This window comes from Biomphalaria glabrata, chromosome 3 (assembly GCF_947242115.1).
Source record: "Biomphalaria glabrata chromosome 3, xgBioGlab47.1, whole genome shotgun sequence".
NCBI classification, from domain to species: domain Eukaryota; kingdom Metazoa; phylum Mollusca; class Gastropoda; family Planorbidae; genus Biomphalaria; species Biomphalaria glabrata.
Window position 1 is genome coordinate 30,272,004 of NC_074713.1, and position 25,210 is coordinate 30,297,213.

The window sequence follows — 25,210 nt, forward strand, 5'->3', positions numbered from 1 at the left end:
GTGGTGCAGGAATTTACCTACTTGGGATCAACAATCGCCAGCAACCTAGATTAAGACACCGAGCTGACAAAAAGAATAAGAAAAGCAGCTTCTACAGCAATGGCAAAACTCTCCAGAAGACTACACTGGCTCAGACATGTCACCCACATACCAGATGGTAGAGTCTCGAAAGATATCTTAAATGCTGAGCTTGTGGAGGGAGTCAGACCCAAAGGCCACCCAATACTAATTTATAGAGATGTCCTTTAGCGAGACACGAAAACCACAGGCATTAACGAAAGTATGTGTAAAGAAATAGCCCAAGACCGGAGTGCATGGAGACAGACTGTGCATGCTGGTATGATCCTCGCTGAGAGCAAAAGAAATGAAGCGGCCTTAGGCAAGAGAAAGAAAAAGAAAGCTGCCCTATCAGCTAGCCCTAAAACAGATGCATACACTTTCACGAGCTGTAGCAAATTCTGTCGCTTCAGAATTGGCTTGATTAGCCACACCAGGTTCTGACACGTCTCAAGACGAAACAAAACCACTGACTCATCTGGGCGCATTCATTGTCTTCCGAGACAGAAGGAGCAATATACAATACTCTACTATGTTTGAAATCTGATCCAAGTTTCGATTTTTTCTCTAAAATTATTTATTATTCCTGTGTTACGAGTCGAGACTGTGACATATTTCAACCAGTTTCTAGAAGGCCAGGTCAAGGCAGTGCTGACCAGAGTAAACAAGTTAATTTTAGGCATCCAATCAAAGAAAGAGGTTAAGGGGAAAATAGCATACGTCAGCTTCTAGAAGGTCACAGTTAATAAAATAATTAGGGGAGAAGTTTCCATGATTCTGGAAAGTACGATTGAGAAAAGTATAAATTAGGGGAAAGTTAGTTAGTCGGGGCCCTCACATTGTAACGGTCTTTGCTTAGTAACGGTCTTGTGCTAGTATGAGTTGAAACATTTGCGGGTCCATTAGATGAAGTTACATTAGTTGAAGTTATACTAGTTGAAGTTCTTGTTGTATCTTTAAGTTATATCAGTAACAAGTTATATCAGTTAAAGTTAGTATAAGAAAGTTTCATTTTATGAAGATATTGAAGTAAAGTTATTTATATGTGTAATTTGAAGAAGTTTATTCTTAAAGAAATTAAAAGAGAACACAGTTTTCTTTAGTGTATTATCAAATTATTCATATAGTCTCCGGCATATGATGACTCTGTTTGATCAATAATTAATATAAGAAGCATTATCAAGAAATAGATAAACAGAAATCATCACACCTGTTCAAATGTGAAATCCATAATGCAGGATATAAAATTGGAATCTGTTCTTGTAACCAGATTATGTGGTATTCAGTGGCGTCACTAGGGTCGGTGTCACTCGTTGTGGATAACTTAGGGTGTCATCAATTTAGTAGTTATTCATTGCAAGTTTAACACAATTAAAAACAGACACCTGAACATGTTTCCTTTGACTTTTAAACTTTGACTACCATTGAGACCAGAAAAAATATGTTTGCAGCCTATTTAGTCAGCGGTTGGACTGGGGGATCGCTTAAAGCTTCCACAGCTTTAGAAACTCATTCCTCTTAAGTCTAGCTTGTATAATGTTTCCTAATAAAAGATTGCAGCTCACAAAATTAAATTACGAAAAGGGTAGAACTGGCCTTATCTAAAGTTTGAGAGGCAACGGACGTTATCCGAGACAAATTAGCAGTGATTCTCAAACTTTTAACCCTTGGCGACCCACAAAGCGTTTAGTCTTTTTCTTTTCAGAAAAAGTGTTTTGTAAATAATTTTAAAGTGTTTTGTATAACGAAAAAAGTTCTTTCGAGAGAGTATTAGAGAGGCATCAGGATCCGTCTCAATCCTGCAAGGTAGCCCTGTAGCAGCCATGGGAAGCGCCGTAAGCTCCGCCAAGCGTTTTCCTGCATTCTGAGCTTCATAAATTCTTTCTCTGGCGTCTAAACGCATTTTTTTTCCCATACTAAGAAGAACCCATTTCAATGTTAAACTGTAACGGAGTGGGACAAGTTGAGATACTCTTCGCGTTAAGTAAGAAACCTTGCCGCGAAACTTGTATTTTTTGTCACACAAAAGACGTCAACTTAACGATGGTAAACACTTGAGACATTTTTTCCTTTCGAGAAGAATCACGTAAGCGGAGAAGTTTTCAAACAGTTTTGAATCGATAATGTTGCTAACGCCTCTCACGAAAAAGGTAGACGTTTTAAGTTTTTAAATATTGATAATAATGTCATTTTACTGCGTTGATTTATAACTACAATGGAAAAACAACGTATTAAATTTACCCTCGTAAAAAAAACTTGAATGGCTTCGCCCCCTTCCCATTCCCCAAGGGGTGCTATACACAGCTTGAGAAAAACTGTAGTAGATCATTCAACTTTATAATGAGCTTGTTGTTCTAAGATCAAACTCGAGTTTAGCGAGCCTTTTCTGTTCACACAAAAACGACGTCAACAGTACCATTGTACGTTAGTCGGAAGAAATAGATCAGTTCTGCAGTAAATAGGAGGTAGACTCTAGAACAGTGGTTCCCAAACTTTTTTGTCTCGTAGACCCCTTGCTATATTTTCTGGTTTTCGGTAGACCCCTTGCTCAAATTTCTCAACTTGCACATTTTGCAAATTCATCAACATTTTTTAAACAAATTTCTAACAGTAGTGAGTTGAAGAGTGAAAAAGTAATTTATAACTACCCAACTACGGATATTATGTTTTATAGGCCCTATACGAATTTGTCGTTCTATGATTTAGTCTTTCCAACATTAAATATTAATTAATTAATTAATTAATTGATTAATATGTCTTAAGTATCATTGTAAAAGGTTTCGCAAAGAGCAGTTTGTCGTGTATTTCTTGACCTTTCACGCGTGGCTCAAATGTTGAATCTGCTGAACTGTTTTCATTAACAGGAGATGGGTCAAAGGCGAGTAACTGGAGCCTAAACCAGTAAACTTCGAGCAGGAAAGGCTCATTAGCCTTGGCTTGCTACCCACCAAGCAGAAGGAAAACTGAATTCAAAATTCTTCTGCTTTGCTACTATACCCAAACATGGGAAAGGTCTCGTTGGTCAAACCTAAGGAAATATAAGGAGACGGTGACCATTTATCCCTGGCCGTCCCCTCTTCTTCTTTCCTTGGGGGTTCCAGGTTAGGGCTTGTTATGTTGTTATGTTGGATGCAGGCTTGCGAAGGGTGTGAACTATCCATCTCCAGCGTCTCTGAAGAATATCTACTTCAATGGGCTGCTGCTTTGTTCTTTACCACATGTCTTTACCATATGTTGGTTAAGAGGCATTAAAATGTTTTCTTTAAAAGAATCTTTTGAACCAATTTTGTTGCTAAGGTACAAAGGTTCAACTTAGAAGATGAAACGATGTCCCTAACCCTCGCCACCCCCACTCGGCCGACCATCCCCCGAATTTAAGTATTATGAAATCACACACTTTGTATACGAATTTATTACTTATGTTAATAATGTATACTAATTATTTATATCTCAACCTATTTTTAGATTATTTCGCCCCCCCCTCAAGTATGTTGGCCGATTTGGTGTGGTGGTGAGGGGGGCGATGGCATGAATCCCGCCCCCTTCCCAACCATAAACTTTCGAGTGGGGGGGGGTTCCAATTTAGTTGTAGAAATCACAGCTTGTTAATAGAATCAATTAAATATCAATATGATTAAAATGTGTTATTGATATTTTAACCGATCTTTATATTATGTCGTTCCCCTGTTGGCTGATTGGGGGGGGGGAGAATACATCTGCTGCCCTTCCCACCTAAACCCTTTGAGTGTGTGTGTGGGGGTCCTATTTTTGTGGAGAAATCATAGTTTGTGAACAAAATTAGTTGAATATATAATTTTTTTATTATGACGCTTCCTTCATGTATCTTGGACGATTCGGTGGGGTGGTGGAGCGATTGAAATTACTGCCTTCCCCACTCTAGCCCTTTGAGTGTGGGGGGGGGCGGTCCTATTTTATGGAGAAATCATAGTTTGTGAACAAAATTAGTTGAATATCTATATAATATAAGCTACTCATTGATATTTGAACCCATTTGTATATTATGTCGCATCAGACTCAAATTTTATCATTAGTAAATATAAAATGAACAAGGTTACAAAAGACAGTTTGTGTGGAAACACAAACTCAAAATCGGCCCCCGAAAAGGTCCATCCAATATTTTCAGAAAGAACATGCAAATGAAATTATATCAAAGACAAATGAGAGATAAGAATGGAGAAAGAAGTTTAACAGATCTTGTGTAGTGCCCCAACGATCCCGCAGATAAAGGATAGGTGAAAGTGAATGTAAAGTTAGATGTGAACCTGACCTAACTAGTTCCCCTTTTAGACCTTGTGGTCTATAGGACAGATGATGTAAAGTTCATCTGTTTTTGTGGCCTACGATTAGCGAAGGTGTCATGTAGCCAGCACAACGACCAACCGCCTATACTTTTCCCCAACTAATGTCAGGTACCCATTAGAGCTGAGTGGACTCAGAGGCGCCAAAAGTTGAAAATCCCAGTCTTCACCAGGATTTGAACCCGGACCCCCAGTTCGGAAGCCAAGCGCTTTACCGCTCAGCCACCGCGCCTCCCCTTGCCTAACTGATGTCTTATAATTGATCCAATTGTTTTGAAAAGGCTCAATCTCTTATTCGAATCCTCAAAAAAAAAAAAAAAAAAAAAAAAAAAAAAAAATTTGCGCAATAAAAAAAAATTCATAAAAATGAAGTTTATAAGATTACTATTCATTTTAAATTAGGTCTAACTTATAATGCATACTAATTAGCTTTTTCTCTTTAAAAAACTGCTTGCATAACTGATTTTAAAAATTAGATTTTTCGCTTTCAGAAAAAAAAAAGTAGCCGTTGCATCAGAACTTTGAATGGTCTAAAATATTGTGATGTCGGATTTTCAATATCTTTGCTAGTTTACGAGATCTATACGGGACGGACGGACAGACGGACAGACATTTCGCACAAAACTAATAGCGTCTTTTCCCCTTTCGGGGGCCGCTAAAAAGGGTTGTACCAGGTGGGAGGAGTGGTATATGCAATCGCTCTTCACTCATCGGACAAACCAATAAAAAAAAAAATCTCTCACTAATATAATCTATATATGTTATACATTTAATTCTTATTCTTACCTATTCTTTAATGCCAAATGTAATAGTTAACATAAATTATAAAAAGGAGCGAGGACTCTTGCTCCATTAATCGTTTTAATCTACCGCCCTCTCCCCTTTTCAGACGAAAACATAACGTTTTAAAAAAGAATAGTCATATATGGCGACAAAGTTTATGTAGCCTAATTGAACATCAATTTGGAAAATTTAGAATTCATTCCTATTTCTATTGTATAAATAAATTTGGCCAGACGGTAATCAACTCAGGGGCGACCTTAGTAGTGCGCGGGGCCCTGGGCGAGCGTTGCGTGCAGGGCCCTTAACCGTATGGATAGACTATATATATATATATATATATATATATATATATATATATACCATAAACTCATCACGCTAACGGGCTCATCCGTCTCTAACGCTGTAACAATAATAATACAGTATGTCCGCCTCTAAGCTGTGGACCTTTTTTTTGCTACAAAACATAGAACATTACGTAGCTACTTTACGTAAGTACATTATATACTGTAGGATATTGTAATTGTTCTGCATTAATAGAAGCAAATAAAAAGGAAAACACACGCACTACTAATATTATGTCTCCTCTCTCACTTGAAGCCAATTGGACGTTCTATAAGAACAAAGTGTGCTTTAAGAGCTACAGTGGTCCCTACACTTTCGCAGACCCGACTTTTGCGGAAGGGCTGTACCACGTGTTTTCAAATAATTAATTTTAAAAATACAAGGTTACAAAGACAATTTGTGTGGAAACACAAACTGTAAATCGGCCCCCGAAGTGGTCCACCCAGGCAGGTAAAAAGGCAGGTTTCAATATTTTCAGAAAGAATATCAGAATGAAATTCTATCAAAGAAAAATGACTGAGAAGAATGGACAAAGAAGGTTGGCAAATCGTGTGTGGTACCCCAACGCTCCAGCAGACCAAGGGATAGGTGAAAGTGAAGGTTTTAAGCTTGATGTGAACCTGGCTTAACTGATTTCATATAATGATTATCTTATTGATCTAATTGTTTGTATAGGGCCAATATCTTATTCAAATCCTCATTAAAAACAACAATATCGTAAAAGAAATTTTAAAAATCCTTAGTTAGGTGTCTTGTAGTAGTGAAACCACCATGCAGTTTATGCGATAGTATGAAAAACTTCTTATTGATTGTTGTTTTAAATTATGTTACACTTATATACATTTTAAATAGATTTTTTTCTCTTTGAAAAAAAATAGTAACCATTTTTTTTGTAAATGTAGTAGTTAGTATGACAGAAGTTACATAACTTACCAATACATTTGTAAAACAAGATTACAAAGAGAGTTTGTGTTACACAAACTCAGAGGCGGCCCCAGTCAAAGTCGGATCCCTGTCGGATCTGCCTATTCGCAAAGAATATTCAAGAGGTTATTTAATTTTGATGGTCAAAAGTAATAATGTTTCAAAGATTCATTTGCCGCTGTAAAAAAATGTTGTTTTTTTGTTTTACATGTTTCGGGTGTTTCTTCTAAGTTTAAAATAATTAACTTCGCGCTGGACGATGAAGGATGGCAACAAGCAGGGTATAAACCCTGCCTGGTCGTTTAGTTTGCGTGCTTGACTGTCGTTTGGATTTATCGAAGGTCCCTGGTTCAAACCCTGCATGCTCCCATCCCCCGTCGTCCTATGGGAGGTTTGTAATTATAAAAAAAAAAGAGAAAAGAACAGATATATCGTGCTTTTACTTCGATGTCTCAGCACAGTTAGGCCTATCAACAGAGATATCGGCATTTTTATTTAAATAGAACAAAAATAAGGATGTAGATCTACCTAAATTAAACTTCTGATTTAGCACTCTTAAGATCTATATCTACTAGATCTAGATCTGAAATATAAACTTGGAATAATGTAGCTGTAATTTAGATAAGATTTGTTTAAAAACATATTCTAGATAATCTATCAAAAGAATGAATGCAACATTAAATTTAAAAATAGTATATTAGTTTTAGTATATTAGGCTATAACATTGGAATATTGATCAAAACGTTTGGAAATCAAAATCTACACTTTAAGTCTGTGACAAGTCAAAAAGCTCGCTGTCAGAGTCACTCAAATTTATCACAGCATTAATTATTATTATTCAGTATTTATTTATTTTATTTTAGTTATTTCCCATTCCTACCCCCAAATTCTTCACCCGCACCACCTTTTCCTCTCCAGGCTAGACTTAGTTGACCACCTTGAAGATAGCTAAGGCGCGTCCTTTCATTTATCTGCTCTTGATCGGGGAAAGGTAAACACACAATCTCTTTTGTCTTACCCGCCGGATGTCTGAAGGACGGTCGCGGTTGACACCACCTTGTGTGGAATGCAAACCAATCTTTCTCCCCCTCCCCCCCTTCTCCCACGTCTCTCTTTGATCTAGGAGATTACTCTATTCAAAACGCCTCTAGATGCTCCAAGGTGCGACTCCCACCTCGAGTCAAACCCACCCACGTGTAAGATAATTCTAAGCCTAGGACATTTCCTGTTTCCGCCCGCATTTTCCAGTAGTCTGGACTACTTCATACATTTTTACTCCTAGAGGAATACCTGGTGGTAAGCCGAACTTAATCACAAGTTCCCACTTAATTACTTTGTGCATATTTCTCACTGGAGATTATCATGTGTATTCTATTATTTCATTTATATTTAATTAGTGCATTGTGTATTTCTCACTGTCGTAAGTAGAAAACATGAACATGGCTAATGTATATTTTATGTATTGCATTAATCTATTAATGCTACGTTGCTCAATTGATAGTTGATGCAACCATGTATATATTTGTACATCTTATTTTATTTCCTTTATCTCGGTTGACCGCCTTGATAACTTTATTAGCGCACCAACACTGCGTCTAGAAAAGAGATATGAGTTATCTCCCCTGTATTGAATTATCTCCCCTGTAGTCATTTTACTCCAGCAAGAGTTGCGCCCCTTGAACGGACACCCTCTCCATTCAAGCGCGCTCTATTGTTCTCGGCCGACGTTCGTATGTAAACAAACCGTCATGGTCGCTGACCACCGCCCATCCCCCCCCCTTTTTTTTCTCTATCCATCTGTGTTGCTTATTTGAGATTATTATTTCCCCTTTTATGTACATTTTTTTTTGCTACTATCTGTCATCTATTTTCCGAATCCCATTTGTCATCATCTCCCCATTGTGCTCTAAAGCAATCTTACCAATCTGACGAATGCACCTCAGTCGAGGGCATCGATAAGATGCATGAGAGACATGTACTAACTTGTCTTTATTTATCCGCAGCCTCCCTCAGGTGTCTGCCTATTTATGTGCTGAGTGCTATTCAGCACTGCACTTTCCTACTGAGATCTGCCTATTTGCCATTTGCTGTTCAGTGTCTACTCGACACTACTCAACTATAAGACTTGGCGCTATCGGACTTGCCCGCCTATTCGACAGCCCACCTGTCAACTTATTAGGTGCGACGTCCCTATAGACTCAGCTCTGTGCGAGACGTCATAGCTACGCCAAACCTCTGCAACTCACTGGACTTATCCTGTCAACTACGCTGCCCACGGCAGATCAGCTCTGCCCGCAGCAACCTTGTGCCCACGGTAACCTGCCACCCGCCCTACTGTGCCCACTACAGATATCAGAACTTTGGATTGAGACTCCACAAGAACTGAATCACCGGCGTCCCTCTATCCGCTAGAGCGCCACCTCCAGCTGCAGAACCTCAAGCCAGGACACAGCCAGCTGCGACATCAACAGGAAAACCAGCTAAGTCAGAGGACAAAGTGACATACTCTCTTATTAAGTGCAAGAGTGATGATTAAACATAGTATTCACTAGAGATAGATGCAAACCATCCCCCTTTTTATTCTCATATGTAAATATTTATGTAAATTAATATTCTTCATTTTAACTTTGTATCTTTCTTTCATTGCTTGTCTCGTTGCGTGTCTGCTCCCGATATATATACTGACGGGTTGGTGTGTGATAGCTTTAAAAATAATCATCCCCTAGACATTAAACGCGCCAAACACACGTCACATTTCCCCACCTGTCACAAAGTCTAGAAATTGAAATTCTACATCTTAATCTAGTCTATTTTAGTCTAAACTAGATCTAGAAATTCTAGATTTAGACTCTAAAATAATTTTAATTAGAATATAAATCCAGATCTAGATATACTGTAATAAAATTCTAGATCTAGTTTAAAAAATCTAGATTAGATCTAAATCAAGATATCATTCCTTTTTTAAATGCGAGTCACATAACGAGGCTTAATAAACATTACTATACCGAGTTCTTTTAGCATTTCCTTTAAAGAATCCATTCCATATGACGTCAAAGGAAAAAAAAAACACTACGTCACACGGCCTAGCTAGACTAAAAATCGCCTTCATCAATACGAGCCATTTATCGAGTTTTCATAGACATTGGTGCACCGAGTGCGTTCTTTTAGCATTTCATTTAAAGAATTCATTCCATGTGACGTCAAAGGAAAAATAAAACACTACGTCACACGGCTTAGTTAGACTAAAATATGTTTTTATTAATACAAGCAATTTTTCGAGGGTTAATAGACATTGGTGCATTACATTTAAAGAGTCCATTCATATGACGTCAAAGAAAAAAAAATTCCATTACCTCACAATAGGCTAGTACAGGTACCATAAAAAAAATGTCTTTATTTACACGAGATATTTAACGAGGGTTCATATACATTGTTGCACTGAGTTCTAATAGAATTTATTTAAAGAGGATCAAAGCCGCATTGTTTTTTGCGTTTTGTCTGTCAGTCGGTCTGTCCGTCATCTTAATATAAAAAAAAACAAAACTAAAAGCTATTAAAAATTGATTAACCTTTATTTTACATTTCAAAACATCGCAATATATTAGGTATGAACACAATTGATTTGAGTTTATATAATAGATTGTTCCGGATGTTTGTATAAACAGTAAAAGAAAAAGAGAATTCCAGATTAATGTAATACCGTTAATTAAATTTGTTGGATGGTCTCGTATAAAAATTAGAAGAACTACAGCCTTGTGGAGAGATATTCATACCATACTTTGGTGTTTGGATGTTGTTTTCCTTAAAAATCGGAACATAATATTAACGATAATTAGATTTTTTTATGGTTTAGGTAGAAAATTAATTGTACTGTAAGAGAGAATGAGTTAAAATATTTTTCATAAAAATCCGGAATAACATTTTTTCGTAAATGAGAAGATTATTTGTTTATTAATTAGAAGAGGGAGTTTAAACAGTTATTTGGCGTTCGTAGATTTTAAAATAAATTCGGACATTTCTGGCGATGATTTGTAGGAAAATGTAAGTAATGTAAGTCGATTTCTTTTAAAAACAAAATCCGGAACATTTTTTATCGATTACTAAACTTTTATGTTATGTTTCAGCAAGAAAATTAAATGTCTAAAAAGTGATTTTCAGTAATCAATTCTAGTAAATTACTTTTTTTTAAAGCCATGAACAACCTATTGTCGATATTTTTAAAATTGGTTTAAAATGAAAATACGGAATAATTTGATATCGATAATCAAATTATAGTGACGCATTGTCAAATAATATACGTGTAATATTAGTCAATTATGCGATTTCAAACAATCATTTGACACAATTCATTTTTTATAAAACAACATTTTTACACTTAATGAAATAAAAGTCAGTATAGAGATTTTGATTTAGCATTAATATGCTATTTACATAAAAAACGGAACAACATATTATTGATAATGTGTTTTTGCTACGTTTAAGCATGGAAATTGAATGTAATATAAGTTAGAGAGCAAACAAACATTTGTTGGCGTTGATTAGTATTGCACGAAAAAATCCGGAACAATCAATTTTAGATACTTAAAACTTTTGAGATGTTACGGGAGGAACATTAAAGGGTAAATCAGATTTTCAATAGCTTTTAGAGTTGTTGTTTTTTTATCTAATCGTGACGGACAGACCTACCGACATACAAAACGCACAAAAATAAACCTTTTTTATTCTGATGAGGGCACTAAACAAAAAATAAATAAAATCTGATTTTTTAAAAAAGTTTAAGAAATTAGTTTTGCACCATGTCGAGGCCGGGCTTTACGCTACTACAAGAAAGTCGCTGCATAAAAAGTCCATTTTAAAAAATGTGCATGATATTTACATACAAAGTGCATTCTTAGCCTTTATAAACAAACAGAAATGTTTTCTTTTAATTTTAGCAGCTAGTTGACCAGAAAAAACACCTTTAATTAATATTGTTACAACATTTAAAGGAGGCAACTCAACGAGGTATGGGAACAAAGACAATACAAAGTTGAGTCGCCTATAATCCCACTTCTACACCAATGTTACAACATTTAAAGGAGGCAACTCAACGAGGTATGGGAACAAAGACAATACAAAGTTTAATCAACCTAGATCACCAAAACAAGAACCGTTCCTATCTTTTCGCACTTCCTCTTCCTCCCTCCCCTTCATTTAGTCCATCCTCGTGCGCTGGTGCGCAACCATAGAGTCACTACAGAACATGGTCATTACACTGCCCCCTTCTTATGTCTGTTCGTCCCGAACTGACTCTGTTCCTCTCTCCTCTCCACAATACCGATACAACCGATCGACGTGTACCACCTTGCATTTAGTTCGAGGACCCCTGTGGATACGGTATACCACGTCGTTGATTCTCTTCACAATCCGATATGGACCTTCCCAATCCTTTTGTAATTTAGGCGATCTTCCCTTCCTTCACTTTGGGTTGTACAGCCAAACGAGATCATGCTCTACAAACCCCGTAGAATTGGCTCTTCTATCATATCTGGTCTTCATGAGGTCGCTACTGTCTTTTATCCTACTCCATGCAAGTGCATGAACCCTCTCAAGTCTCCCCCTAAGTTCTGTTACGTATTCGCTAGCTGTCCTTTGTTTTTCTCCTGGCAACTCAAATAAGAGGTCTGCTGGCAGCCGAAGTTCCCGACCAAATAATAATTTGGCTGGCGTATAACCAGTGATTGCATGAACGGCTCCTCTATAAGACATGAGGAATAGAGAAATGTAGTCATCCCAATCGTTTTGCTGTTCTACTGTCATCTTAGCTAAGTGTTGTATCAATGTGCGATTAAAGCGTTATACCATCCCGTCTGACTGAGGGCGAAGTGGCGTTGTTCGAGTCTTTTCAATTTTTAAGATTTTGCAAATCTCCTGGAATAGCTTGGATTCAAAGTTGCGTCCTTGATCTGAATGTAGTTCCATAGGTACACCAAAGTTGCTAATCCAGTGTTTCACTAAAATATCGACTATTGTTGTGGTTTCTTGGTTTGGTATCGCGAAAGCCTCAGGCCATTTACTAAAATAGTCCATTATTACTAGAATATATCTGTTGCCTTTTAGTGTCTCAGGAAACGGGGCAGCTATATCCAGTGCGATTCTTTCGAATGGAACACCTACGTTGTACTGTTGTAGGGGTCCCCTTGTTCGACGTTGCGGGCCTTTGGTTGATGCACATCTTCTGCACCAATCCTCTACGTCTTCCCTGTACCGACACCAATAAAACCTTTGTCTCACTTTCTCCAACGTCTTGTTAATACCCAATTGACCACCCGTGGATCCATTGTGCAACTCTTGGAGTACCTCTCGGATTCTAACTTTTGGGAGAACTATTAGTAATCGTGTTGATGTCCCATGAGTAGATTGCCACATTCGCTTAAGAACACCGTTTTCCACTACCATTGAGTTCCATTGTGCCCAGTACGCCTTCATGGCAGCCCCTTTTTCAGCAATGTGTTGCCAATCTGGCCGTTGTCCCCTCTCCTTCCAAAGAAGAACGGTTGCCAGATCCTCATCTTTCAGCTGATCCTCTCGGATATTCTCATCAGACCAAGGTCCTAAAACATTCAGATCCAAACGTTGACAATCGATTATCTCTTCCTTTTCCTCAGCTTTCTTACAATGTTTGCATTCTGTTTTGCAAGGTCGTCGAGATAGTGCATCAGCATTCTGGTGAATTTGTCCTTTTCGATGGTGAATTTCAAATTCATAGGTTTGCAGACGTTCGATCCACCTAGCGACCTGACCTTAGGGCACTTAAAAGAAAGAAGCCATTGTACTGCTGCGCAGGGCCGGTCCTAGCGATTGCGGGGCCCTATGCGAAACGGATTACGCGGGGCCTATTCTGGTAGACGACAATAGAAACAATAGAACTTGTCTGCTGAAACAGAATATATCAGCCAAGGACGCAAAACACTTTCACCATTACTCAGGTTTGGTTTGCAATGCACTTAAGAGAAATGTCTACCATCCTTATTTTTTGGAAAATTCTACTAAGTAATCTCAGGTGGACCTTTTTGTAATAAATAGTCAACACAAGATCTTACCATTTTTTTCTAGACACATGGCAGGATAATCCAGATTTCTCAATGAATCGACCACATTTAGCTCATTATCTATAACAACATGTTGATCAGTTATTACATTATTGCCTTCATTTCTTACGACATGTTGATCAGTTGTTAGTGTTACATCATTTTCTTCTTCTCTTACGACATTCACCACTGCAGTTTTTGCATTCTTCATAGAATCTGTTTCAGCTGTCTCACTAGAAGTGATTATGTTCTCATTTTCGGGTTTTGATCGTTTTAAAAACGTATTCTAGTTCTATTGGAACTTTCGTTTCGGTTAAAATTCGCACTATTATTATATTTTTATTTAAATATGAAAGCTGACAAAGCTTTTTTTTTATTCGCGTAAGATTTGTTTTTTCCATATAACAATTGTGTCTTATTTTCAGGAGATTTTAAAAATAATTCCCACGACTTTTTCGTATATTTTGCATCATTAAGCAATTACAGATATACTTAGCGCGGGGCCTATGAAAGCGCGGGGCCCACTGCGGCCGCATAGGTTGCAGTGGCTTAAGACCGGCCCTGTTGCTGCGTGATCTGTCCTTAAAATAAATTTCTGCCCATAAAGGTACTTATGAAAATGTTTTATTGCATCGACGGTGGCCAGGAGTTCACGTCTTGTGACACAGTAGTTCCTTTCAGCCTTTGACAAACTTCGACTGAAGTAAACGATGACTCGCTCCGTTTCATCAATCTTTTGGGAAAGGATGGCGCCTATTCCGGTATTGCTTGCATCCGGTATCCAAAATGAACGTCATGCCTGGTATTGGATAGGCAAGTATGGAGGATGAGACAAGTGTGTCTTTTAACATTCAAAGGACTCTTGACACTCCTGTGTCCAGTTGAATGACCTCTTTTGTTCTGTCAATCGATGAAGGGGTGCACATATATTGGAGAAATTTGGCACAAACCGTCTATAGTACGTACAGAGTCCTAAAAAAACTTCTTAGTTCTCGAATATTGGATGGTGTAGGCCAACGTTTTACTGCCTCAGTCTTGTCGGGATCAGTGCTGATGCCGTCCCCTGATACTATGTGGCCAAGATATTTGACACTCTTCCTGAAAAACGAGCACTTCTTTGGATTGATTTTCATACCCGCATTTCTGATCCGTCCAAAAACTTCATGTAGATTTGCCAGATGCTCTTCAAACATCCTACCAGTGACTATAATGTCATCCAGGTATACAAGACACGTGTTCCAATGAAGTCCCTGTAAAACGCGCTCCATCAATCTTTCAAAAGTGGCGGGAGCATTACAGAGACCAAAAGGCATCACAGTGAACTGCCAAAGACCGTTGCCAGCAGAGAAAGCCGTTTTCTCTTTATCCTCAGGATGCATTCCCACCTGCCAGTATCCGCTCTTTAGATCAAGAGTAGAAAAAATATGTGATCCAGCAAGCGTATCCAAGGTATCGTCTATTCTTTGGAGTGGATAGCTATCTTTATGCGTGACTTCATTAAGTGCTCTGTAGTCTACACAAAATCGCATGGATACATCCTTTTTTTCACTAGGACCATCGGTGAACACCAAGGGCCATTAGAGGGCTCTATGACCCCTTGCTGTCTCATTTGTTCTATCAGGTTTGTAGCCTCCTGTTGTTTTGCGAGAGGAAGGCGGCGTGGTGGCTGCCGAATCGGTCTATTTATTCCAGTATCGATCCTATGTTGTACCATGTCTGTTCTTCCGCATTCTGACTCATCAGATGGAAAGATGTCTGTTTATTTCATTATCAACTCTTTGGCTTTGCTATACTGCTCTTCAGATAGGTTCGCCTTGGTTTCTGTCAAAAGCCTGGTAATTTGAGGGTTGACCGATTCAGTGGGCGTAAAAGAAACGTTGTTAATGTTGCAATTCTTAATTAGGTCGATTGTATGGCATTTAGCAATGTAACTATCCCTTCGTAGATGCTTCTCCCTCAAACCAAGGTTCATGATTCTGACAGGTACTCTCTGACGATCTTTACCGAACAGCGTTTTCCCTACAGCCACTCCGTCGTAATTGTCTTCCGTTCCTTCGATTAGCGCCGTTCCCGACTTTTCATGTCTGTTCTCTAACTTTCCCCAAATAATTGATTCGGACTATCACCTAACAAAGGAATCTCCACATTTCCATACAACAAAGTTCCTCCGCTAATGTTAATGGAAAATCCAAATTTCTGTAGAAAATCTAGACCTAAAATGCAATCATCAGTTATGTTTGCTATCAAAAATTCATGCACGAATGACTGACATCCGAGCTTAAATCCTAAGTCCGCCAGTCCTTTTATGGGCATCAGTTCTCCACTGGCTGTTTTCAGGGAGAAAAGGCTCACATTTGTAGTATTATTGCTGTTTGCGACATTTGGCCGAATGACTGAACGTGAAGCACCAGTGTCTATGAGAAACCGATACTTCCGAATTCCAATTTTTCCTTCTACCATAAGACTCCTACTCTGTCCCAGCACAGCTATTGGAGTGACATTGACAGGGGCTCCCATTTCCTGGATCGCCGGTTTCTGCCCCTTGAAGACGACGAATGTTAGTTTTCCTGATAGCCATTGGCTCCAGGCCATGCACCCGTTTCTGTGACGATTACTTCGAGGAACTCCTGTGCTGCTGTGGGGTATGCCAGATGGGCAAGTCGTTCAATGTCCGTCTTTAGCTCTTGTAGGGTTTCACTAACCCGCTGTTGTCTGGTCTTCATCTGGACGCTATAAACTTCTTGTAAGTGCTCGTCCCCGTATCGAAGCTCCATAGCCTGGACGAGAGCAGCATAATCCTGCTGGTTTGGAATGGATTGGAGTACTTCGGAAGCCTTTCCTATAAGGGCCAGTACTATAGCGGTCGCTTTTCCTCCTCGCTGCCCCATTTGTTGACCTTAGCAGCTGCCTCAAACTGTCTTCTGTAGACTGACCAGGAGACGGACCCATCAAACACAGGGGGTTTCATCTTTACAAGCCCTTCGGGTAACATTGATCCTGTATTACTCACCGGCGCCTTGCTGAGCCCTTCTCTAACTTGAACTTTCAGTTCTTCTATGTCTATTTCTACCACATCGACTCTCTGGTTCATCGTGACCTCCATCGTGGTTATTTTCTGGTTAACCGATACCAATTCAGTCCTGATCCCTGAATCCAGTGTGTCTATTTTGTCATGCATGGTTCTAATCCCTATATCAAGTGTATCCATCTTTTCCTGCATCTTACCTAGGAGTTCCATCTTTTCATGTATCTTACTTAGGAGTTCAGTCATATCTGGCCCTACTTCGGGTCTTCTTCTTCCTCAATCAGGGCTTGCCGGAGACGAGCTGTAAGTGTCTCCTTGCTACCACCAAGCTTTAGACCTCGATACCGAAGCTCTTCTTTTAGTTCTTTAATCAAGAGTTGGTCTAGTTGTTTCATAATAGGGGAAGCCATTACTAACTTACCTCCCGTTCGTTGAGTCGCCTATAATCCCACTTCTACACCAATGTTACAACATTTAAAGGAGGCAACTCAACGAGGTATGGGAACAAAGACAATACAAAGTTTAATCAACCTAGATCACCAAAACAGGAACCGTTCCAATCTTCTCGCACTTCTTCTTCCTCCCTCCCCGTTCATTTAGTCCATCCTTGTGCGCTGGTGCGCAACCATAGAGTCACTACAGAACATGGTCATTACAATATTTATATTTGTTGTAAACATTTCTAGTACATTTTATAAAAATATTTGACTTAGTGATACTGAAAATACGCAAAAGTTGTCAATCTTTGTTAGCATATTGTAACATTGCCTCCCTTACATTTACGTTATTGTTTTAGAATTAGTGTATTTTTATGAAAAAATCGCTTGCATAATTAATTTTATAAATTAAACGGTTTGCTTTTAGAAAACCAAAAGTAGCCGTTGCACCTAAACTATTCAAGCCGCATTTAATGGTGAAATAATATTTTTCATATTTTTTCTAGTTTTCGAGATCTGAGTGTGACAGACGGACAGACGGACATTTTGCACAAACCTAATAGCGGCTTTTCCCTTTACGGGGGCCGCTAAAAATACTCCCGCGTTTTTTTTTAACATGGTGACACGGGTTTTCCCAATGTCTATGCACAGTAACCTTTTGGAAAAAAAAATTATTACGTCATCGCCAAACCTTCTGGAAGCTGATAGCTGTATAAGCATATCAACTGGTTCAATACAGGCTAGGTTTCAGTACGAAACAAGAAATCCTTCTCATACACCCTCAGCCCATTTTTTTTTCCATTGCAGACTTAACAGTATATTTAATGTTTACGTACCAATGTTTTTGTACTGTAATGCGACATAACAGTGCTGTAGGACAGTTTTAAAAATTACTGAACACTCCATACATTTTTTAAAGGAACAGCATGTAAAAGTTATTAATGAAATGGGAAATTGTTATCTAGAGGTTTTAAGCGTTTGGCTATGTCCTGTGATACTGTTCATATCCGAAAATAGTGTACGTAGGCTATTTAAAATTAAAAACCGCGAAAATCTGACATTTGCGTGCGGTCTTAGATCGTATCACCAGCGAAAGTCAAGAAAACACTGTATATTTGTTTAGTTATTTTCATTTTTAAAAAATCAATTTATCAAAAGTTACATTTATGTTACTACAAATGTTATAAAAGACTCTTTCATATACAATTTTCATAATCATTAGGATTTTGGACGTCGATACCATTTGGATTGGACGCTTCCAGCCACGTGTTTTTATTGTGAACTGTTGAACGATGATAGCCTCTTAGACTCGGCAGGTCATAAGATGCAGTCTATAACAAAACTGAAAGGTATTTCCAAACCAAAATGTATGTTAAGAGCTTAAATGGTAATTGGTATCATAAAGGTACTGGGAAAATATTGAGTAACAAGTCCTAGTTTATGAGAATTGATTTGGTTTTCGAAGTTGGTGACAATAAAATCTGCGATCGCGGGGCCCCCCTCAGGCGCGGTGCCTGGGGCAGTAGCCCCACTTGCCACCCCCCAAGGCCGCTACTGCAGATTCAACTTCCCTTGAAAGCGAAAGCGGCAAAAGAAAAAAAAGGTCACTTGTTAGATGTAGTTCTAATCTAAATTGTTAGATGTAATCTCAACTATTAAATGTAATCTAAATTATTATATGTAATCTCAGTTGTTAGATGTAGGCTTAATCTAAATTATTACTTTTACTTGGACTTAGAGCCATCCGCGCCGTTTGGAGCATCTGGCGGCAAGCTGTCTCCACAAGGACCTGTCACTGGCAATGTCTCAAGCTTCTTCCCACCTGGCGCCCACTGTGGCACCAAGTTATACGAGGACGTCCTTGTTTGCACTTTCTAAATTATTAGGCCTAGATGTCATCTTAATTGTTAGATGTCATCTCAATTGTTAGATGTCATCTTAATTGTTAGATGTCATCTTAATTGTTAGATGTAATCTCAATTTTTAGATGTAATCTCAATTTTTAGATGTCATCTCAATTTTTAGATGTCATCTCAATTTTTAGATGTCATCTCAATTTTTAGATGTCATCTCAATTTTTAGATGTCATCTCAATTTTTAGATGTAATTTCCACCAATAGAATTTTTGTGTGTGTCCTACTTCACAAATTTTATCACAAAGTAAAAATGTATGATAGCATTGGTTGGTGTGTGTGTGGTAGAGTTTGCAAAGGTCAAAATATACAATAGATTGAATAGACAAAGTGTGCGTGTAGCGTGTACGTATGAGTGTACATATGTTAATGAGGTCATTCCAACCACTGGAAAGGTGTTAGCAGTAAATTGGACGATTTCAGATAAATCACGCGCTAATACAATGGACAATTTAGGAACAATAAGGATCCATAGAACTAAACCAAGGTTTGTGGAAGACAATTTTTTTTTACTTAAAAACTATTACTAACGTAAAGAATTCCACATTGATGAGTTTGAGGAGTGCAATGTCACGTTCAGTCATAAAGAAATACAATCTGGAGACTAAAAGGTTGGTAGTTTATTGTGGTTTTGTTTTCTAAGTACATTTTGTTTTAAGATTTAAAATTATTATACAACTTTTTCTTAAGATAAAAAATAATTAGTAAAAGCACTTTAAAAAAAAAGTGTCGTTTGAAAGCCTAGTGGATGTTTTAGTTTATTACACCTAGTGGATGTTTTAGTTTATTACACCTAGTGGATGTTTTAGTTTATTACACCTAGTGGATGTTTTAGTTTATTACACCTAGTGGATGTTTTAGTTTATTACACCTAGTGGATGTTTTAGTTTATTACACCTAGTGGATGTTTTAGTTTATTACACCTAGTGGATGTTTTAGTTTATTACACCTAGTGGATGTTTTAGTTTATTACACCTAGTGGATGTTTTAGTTTATTACACCTAGTGGATGTTTTAGTTTATTACACCTAGTGGATGTTTTAGTTTATTACACCTAGTGGATGTTTTAGTTTATTACACCTAGTGGATGTTTTAGTTTATTACACCTAGTGGATGTTTTAGTTTACTACACCTAGTGGATGTTTTAGTTTATTACACCTAGTGGATGTTTTAGTTTATTACACCTAGTGGATGTTTTAGTTTATTACACCTAGTGGATGTTTTAGTTTATTACACCTAGTGGATGTTTTAGTTCCTTCAGAAAAGAAGAGTACCCTACGTCATGGCCGAGACTTCCTGTAGGACGGGAATACGTCTAGGATTCAAACTCCGGACCACACCACCAGGCAGCAATAATTACATTCTATTTGTATTCAATTGTTCTTGTTTTTTTTTAAGTTTATAATGTTTTAAGAAGAAATATTGTATTTTCTATAGATATATTAATCTTATATTTTAAAAACACTATTTACTAGGTTTAATAGGCAGTGATTTACTGTTATCATGAAGGAGTTCTTTTAGCAATAAAAAACACTCTTATAGCTGAAGAAATTAATTTACCTAACTCAAAAATATAGAATCAGCATTTTGTAAAATTAACACCACCTCAACATCCCTAATAATAGGCAGTACCTACAGACCACCAAATTCTAGTTTAGGGTATAACAGAACAGAAGCGCCCCACGGAAACGCTTCAAAGACAAGCTTTGGGCAGTTGTTTGAGACAAACATCTATAAAAAAGCTAACAAGATCCTCGAAATAAAGAATCACCCTTTGTGTCAGGATTTTGTGATTTTACCATCACAAAAGAGATACAAGACACCGATAGCAAAGACAAACAGACACAAACACTCTTTTGTTCCCCTGGCAATCAAATCATTAAATAAGAACAATCTGGTATAAACTTTGTCACATGTAAATTATGAGTGAGTCTGGTGTGAATGTACACTTTGGTTTCTTATAGTTATAATGTTTTTTGTTTGGTGTAATGCACAAATTGTAAGACAAATTTCCTTACGGATAATAAAGATTATTATTATTATTATTATTACGCGTCAACTTTCCTTGGCTGACATAGAAGAGAGCACATATTATCGATTCTAATATTTTACCTGTGATACTGGTTATCTGTCGTTTCCTAGGTCAGATTTTTCTCCTTTTTATTTTCCAGTCCCTCACTACTCTGCCCTGAAAAAGTATTTTGAACACTGGTGCTAACTCATTGCTTGGTTCTTTGTAATAGTTTTTTGGACCCCCTTTTCTTGTACTTCTATATTTCCTATGTTATCTACTTGGTTCAAATCAAGTAATATGTCTTTGTCTCCTGAGGCTGAGAATGCTGATGCAGAGTATATATTTAGGATGTTAGCTAATTTCATTATGTGTTAAGTTATCTTCTTCTTTTAATGGTGCTGCTCATGCTGTTTTCATTTTCTTAGACTTAATGTATTACAATATGTTTTTATTGTTATCCTTAGATATTACATTGCTAAGCTGTCTGCTTACTTTTTCGGTTAGGTGTTTAATTTTAATATACTTTTTATAAACTCTTTCTGCCTTAGTTTCTTTACATTTTCTATAATGGTGTTTATATGATTTTCTATAATATTTTAAAGATATCTACTAATGATATTTCACAGGTCATCAACTGGTTGGTTAATGTCTTTTTCTGATAAGAATGTTTGTTGGAAGTTTAATGCATCTTGGTGTAATTGTGTTAGGTTGCATTTGTTTCAGAGAATGATTCCTCTTTTGGATTTTATTTTGGTTACTGCTTTTATTTGACTGTGTATTTTAACAATATCATGGACAGATAGGGGCTTGGTTGGCTACCCATCTAGGAGAAGGAAAACTCTGAATCCAAACCTCCGCTGCCCTGCGGCTATACCCAAACACGGGAAAGGCTTCGGGAGACAACCTTGAGGAAAAATCAGGAGCTGGTGACCCTTAGGCAGACTGTGGCACACCGTTCTACAGCCTGGCAGATCCTGCGGCGCTACTGATCCCAAACTGTATTGGATACTCCGTTCCTTTGGTCACATAAGCTGCGCGGAGAGGGGGAACTGCTGTGTGGGCGACATCGTTCCGACCATAAACAATGCCCAGGCTTTCATCTCACTTATCTGTGGACGGGAGTGTCTCTCCAAAATAGGGTTCCACAGCCACATGAGGAAGTGTGCTCTGAGATGAACCATAGTCGTCCTACGACTGAAGGAGGCCAATGAATGGTCAGATAGTCCAGGGATTTTTTCATAATCTACCACTAATCCAGGCCTGCTAGTTAGTAATAGATCTAATGTGTTGTTTATTTTTTTTTTTCTTTTAATAATTTGATCTAAATTATGTAATGTTACTATAAATGGTTCATTTATATCCCTAAGGCTTTGATGGTGGTCTGTGGTGAAATTTTTTAGGATTATGCCTATTTTATGGGCTTACGCCTATTTTATGGGCTTCATGCCTCTTTTAGTTTTTCCTGCCACGTACCGTTTAGTTTATGTGGACACCTACAGACGAAATTAATTATTTCTCATTTATATCGGGGAGGTTGCAGTCAACCATGAACCAAAAAAACTGCTTTTTTAAAAATGTTTTTCTTTAATTATTGAAAGCTGATTACATAATTTCTGCAAATACTCTAAGCTAGAATTTGGAGGTCGGTAGTATCTACGTACTATAATTTTGCAAAACGTTGATTCGATATTTTTTAAGTTAGTATTATTAGTGTTGTTTTTTTATATTGCTAACAGAACTCCTCCATGGCTATCTGCCCCATCTACACAGATGACCCATGGGCGGACCCTCACAAGTACAAACAAAAACTCTCTTTATAATCTTTTGTCTTTATAATTTCAATTTTCATATGGTGTTGTTATTGTTGATATATTGTTATATTTACATTTGAATTTTTTTCTCTTCACATATTAATAGTTGCAAGTAAATCACAAACTACATATCAATAAATTATACACAAACTATTGGAAATACTTTAAACTTAACATCTTCTTCTTTCTCCAAAATAGAGAGATACATATGAACGTGGTTCACGCGAACTTCATACGGCAGGTCAAAAGATAAGAGAAAATGAAGAAAATGAGGTGTCAATGATATTAAACACGAGCTTTGCTTATTTTCGTTGGTCCTAAAACATATAACAAGCATTCAATATACAATCAAATACATTCGATAAATAGATGGTGTTTTAACAATTCGATTTCGAACAATTTTTTAAAAGCATTATTTTTATGTGGCCAAAATGTCTATCCCTCTCTAACCCCTCCCCCCAACCGCGATCCAACAGTGAAAGGAGGACAACTTAAAATAAGTTTCAACTGATCAATAAATAGCATGCGTTTACATTTGACATGGTTGACTCATTATTACATTGGTATGGGTCTGTCTAATGAGGGATGGGTGATCGCTAATGCATCTCCACCCCCACCCCCCTCTATCCGCCAGAGAGGTTAGAAAAAATATAAGAATTTATTTATAAATAGCATACTACATTTACATTAATGACTAATTGTTTACACATATTATGCCTGCACACTACATTTATGACTTATGTAGATCTGTTGGGGGTGGAAGGTGGAAGAAATTATCACCCCCTTACGCTTCCCTCCCCCCCCCCCCCCCTTTCCCGATCAACCAGTGTCACATCGATGCATACAAACCTCTAACCTGCCTTGTCTAGAATTGAAAAAAATTTACATTTAAAAGCCTGGAAGTAGACCTAATACTAGTTATCATGGGCGTAGCCAGGCTTTTTTTCGGGGTGGTGGGGGGATTTTTTCTCTCCCTCCAGCAAAAAAAAATGTGTGTGTGTGTACTTAATTAATCTTTATTGCATTCTGACCCTTTATTCTTTCGGAAGACGTTAATTGCACCCTAGAATAGGTTCTTCCTGGAGTTAGTGGAAAAATTGTAGACGCCACACCATTGCCAGCAAGGGGGTCGGGGGGAGCGCAGTGAGCACTATTTCCTTTATTAAACGCCAACAAAATGCATATTTTGATGTATCTACAGTGCATTGTCCTGCTATTAAAAAAAAGTTTTATTTTAAAAACCTTACGTACTATTCTTACTGACTTAGGTCCTCCCGCGTCGTTCGGCGCATTGGGCGGCAAGCTGCTTCCACAAAAATCTGTCACAGGCAATGTCTGAAACCTCTTCCCATCTGCTATGAGGACCTCCATGAATGTGTGGCGCCAAGTTGTACTAGGGTGTCCCTGTTTGCGCTTTCCGCGTAATGGCTCCATGTCATCGCAACTCATTTTGTCGGAAAACATGTCCCGCAAACCTCATGCGACGCTCTGACACAACCTTACTAAGGTGTCGAGTCCCAGTTCGGCATAAGATTTCTTTGATTGAGACCCGAACTCTATAACTGACTCCTAAAATCCGTCTTAGCCATCTTTGTTGCAACCTCTCTTGGCTACGCTCTTGGAATTAGGTGACTGTAGTTTGCTTTAGATCTTATATCGAAAAGGGAAGTTTTATCATCAAAATAAATTTTTAAAGGGTTTTAAACTAAAAAATCTGTGGAGTTTTTTTTTTTAAATTCAAAGCTCCATTAGCTACGCTCATATAATTTGATACTGTAGTTTGTTTTAGAATAAAATTGAAGAGAGAGGTTTTCAACTTCAAAACTCTCTGTATTGGGTAAACTCAAACCCACCAGGAAGGGTTTTAAACGTTAAAAAAAGCCCTTTGGAGGAGTAGGCTTAAACTCAAAACCCCCCTTGGCTTGGCTACGCTCATAGAATTTTGAGTGTGTAATTTGCTTTTGTTTATATTGATGGGGTATATTTTAGCTTCAAACCTCGCTGAAAGTGGGGGGGGGGGGGGTTAAACTCAAAAACCCCTATGGCTACGATCACAGCATTTTGAGTGTGTAATTTGCTTTTTTTTTAATATTCAAGAGTTGTTTTTTTTTGTTTGTTTTTTTTTGCTTCAAACCCCGCCCGCTAGAGAGGGGGTTTAAGCTCAAAACCTCTTTGGCTACGGTCATAGACTTTTAAGCGTGTAATTTGCTTTTTTTATATTGAAGAGGTATTTTTAGCTACTAATCCCGCTGAAGAGGGGTTTAAACTCAAAACCCCTTAGGTTACGCTCATAGATTTTTGAGTGTGCTATTTGCTTTTTTTTATATTGAAGAGGTATTTTTTAGCTCTAAATCCGCTGGAGGGGGGGGGTTTAACACAAAACCCCTCTTGGCTACGCTCATAGAATCTGGTGACTGATGTATGGATAGTCTTATATTGATGAGGGGGTTTTATCGTAAATTTCGGAGGGGTTTTAAAATCAAAATCTTCCTTAGCTTTGCTCTTGGATCTTGAAG

The 25,210-nt window shown here is 37.8% G+C and overlaps 1 protein-coding gene across 7 annotated transcripts in view; it reads left to right on the plus strand.

The window, feature by feature from the left end:
• The first annotated feature begins 19,342 nt into the window (after nt 1–19,342).
• The window catches only part of LOC106057127 (dehydrogenase/reductase SDR family member 7-like), an 86,379-nt gene continuing 80,511 nt past the window's right edge, over nt 19,343–25,210 (plus strand). Inside the window, exon 1 of one of the 7 annotated variants that reach the window (XM_056024460.1) lies at nt 19,343–19,481. Coding sequence is in view for 4 of the 7 variants with exons in the window: in XM_056024454.1 (XP_055880429.1) it covers nt 20,152–20,238 (87 nt within the window). In the remaining 3 variants the exon portion in view is untranslated. Of the gene's footprint in view, nt 19,482–20,034; nt 20,239–25,210 lie in introns of those variants that run through there. The other 6 variants (XM_056024456.1, XM_056024457.1, XR_008777027.1 and 3 more) reach the window with 6 other exon arrangements.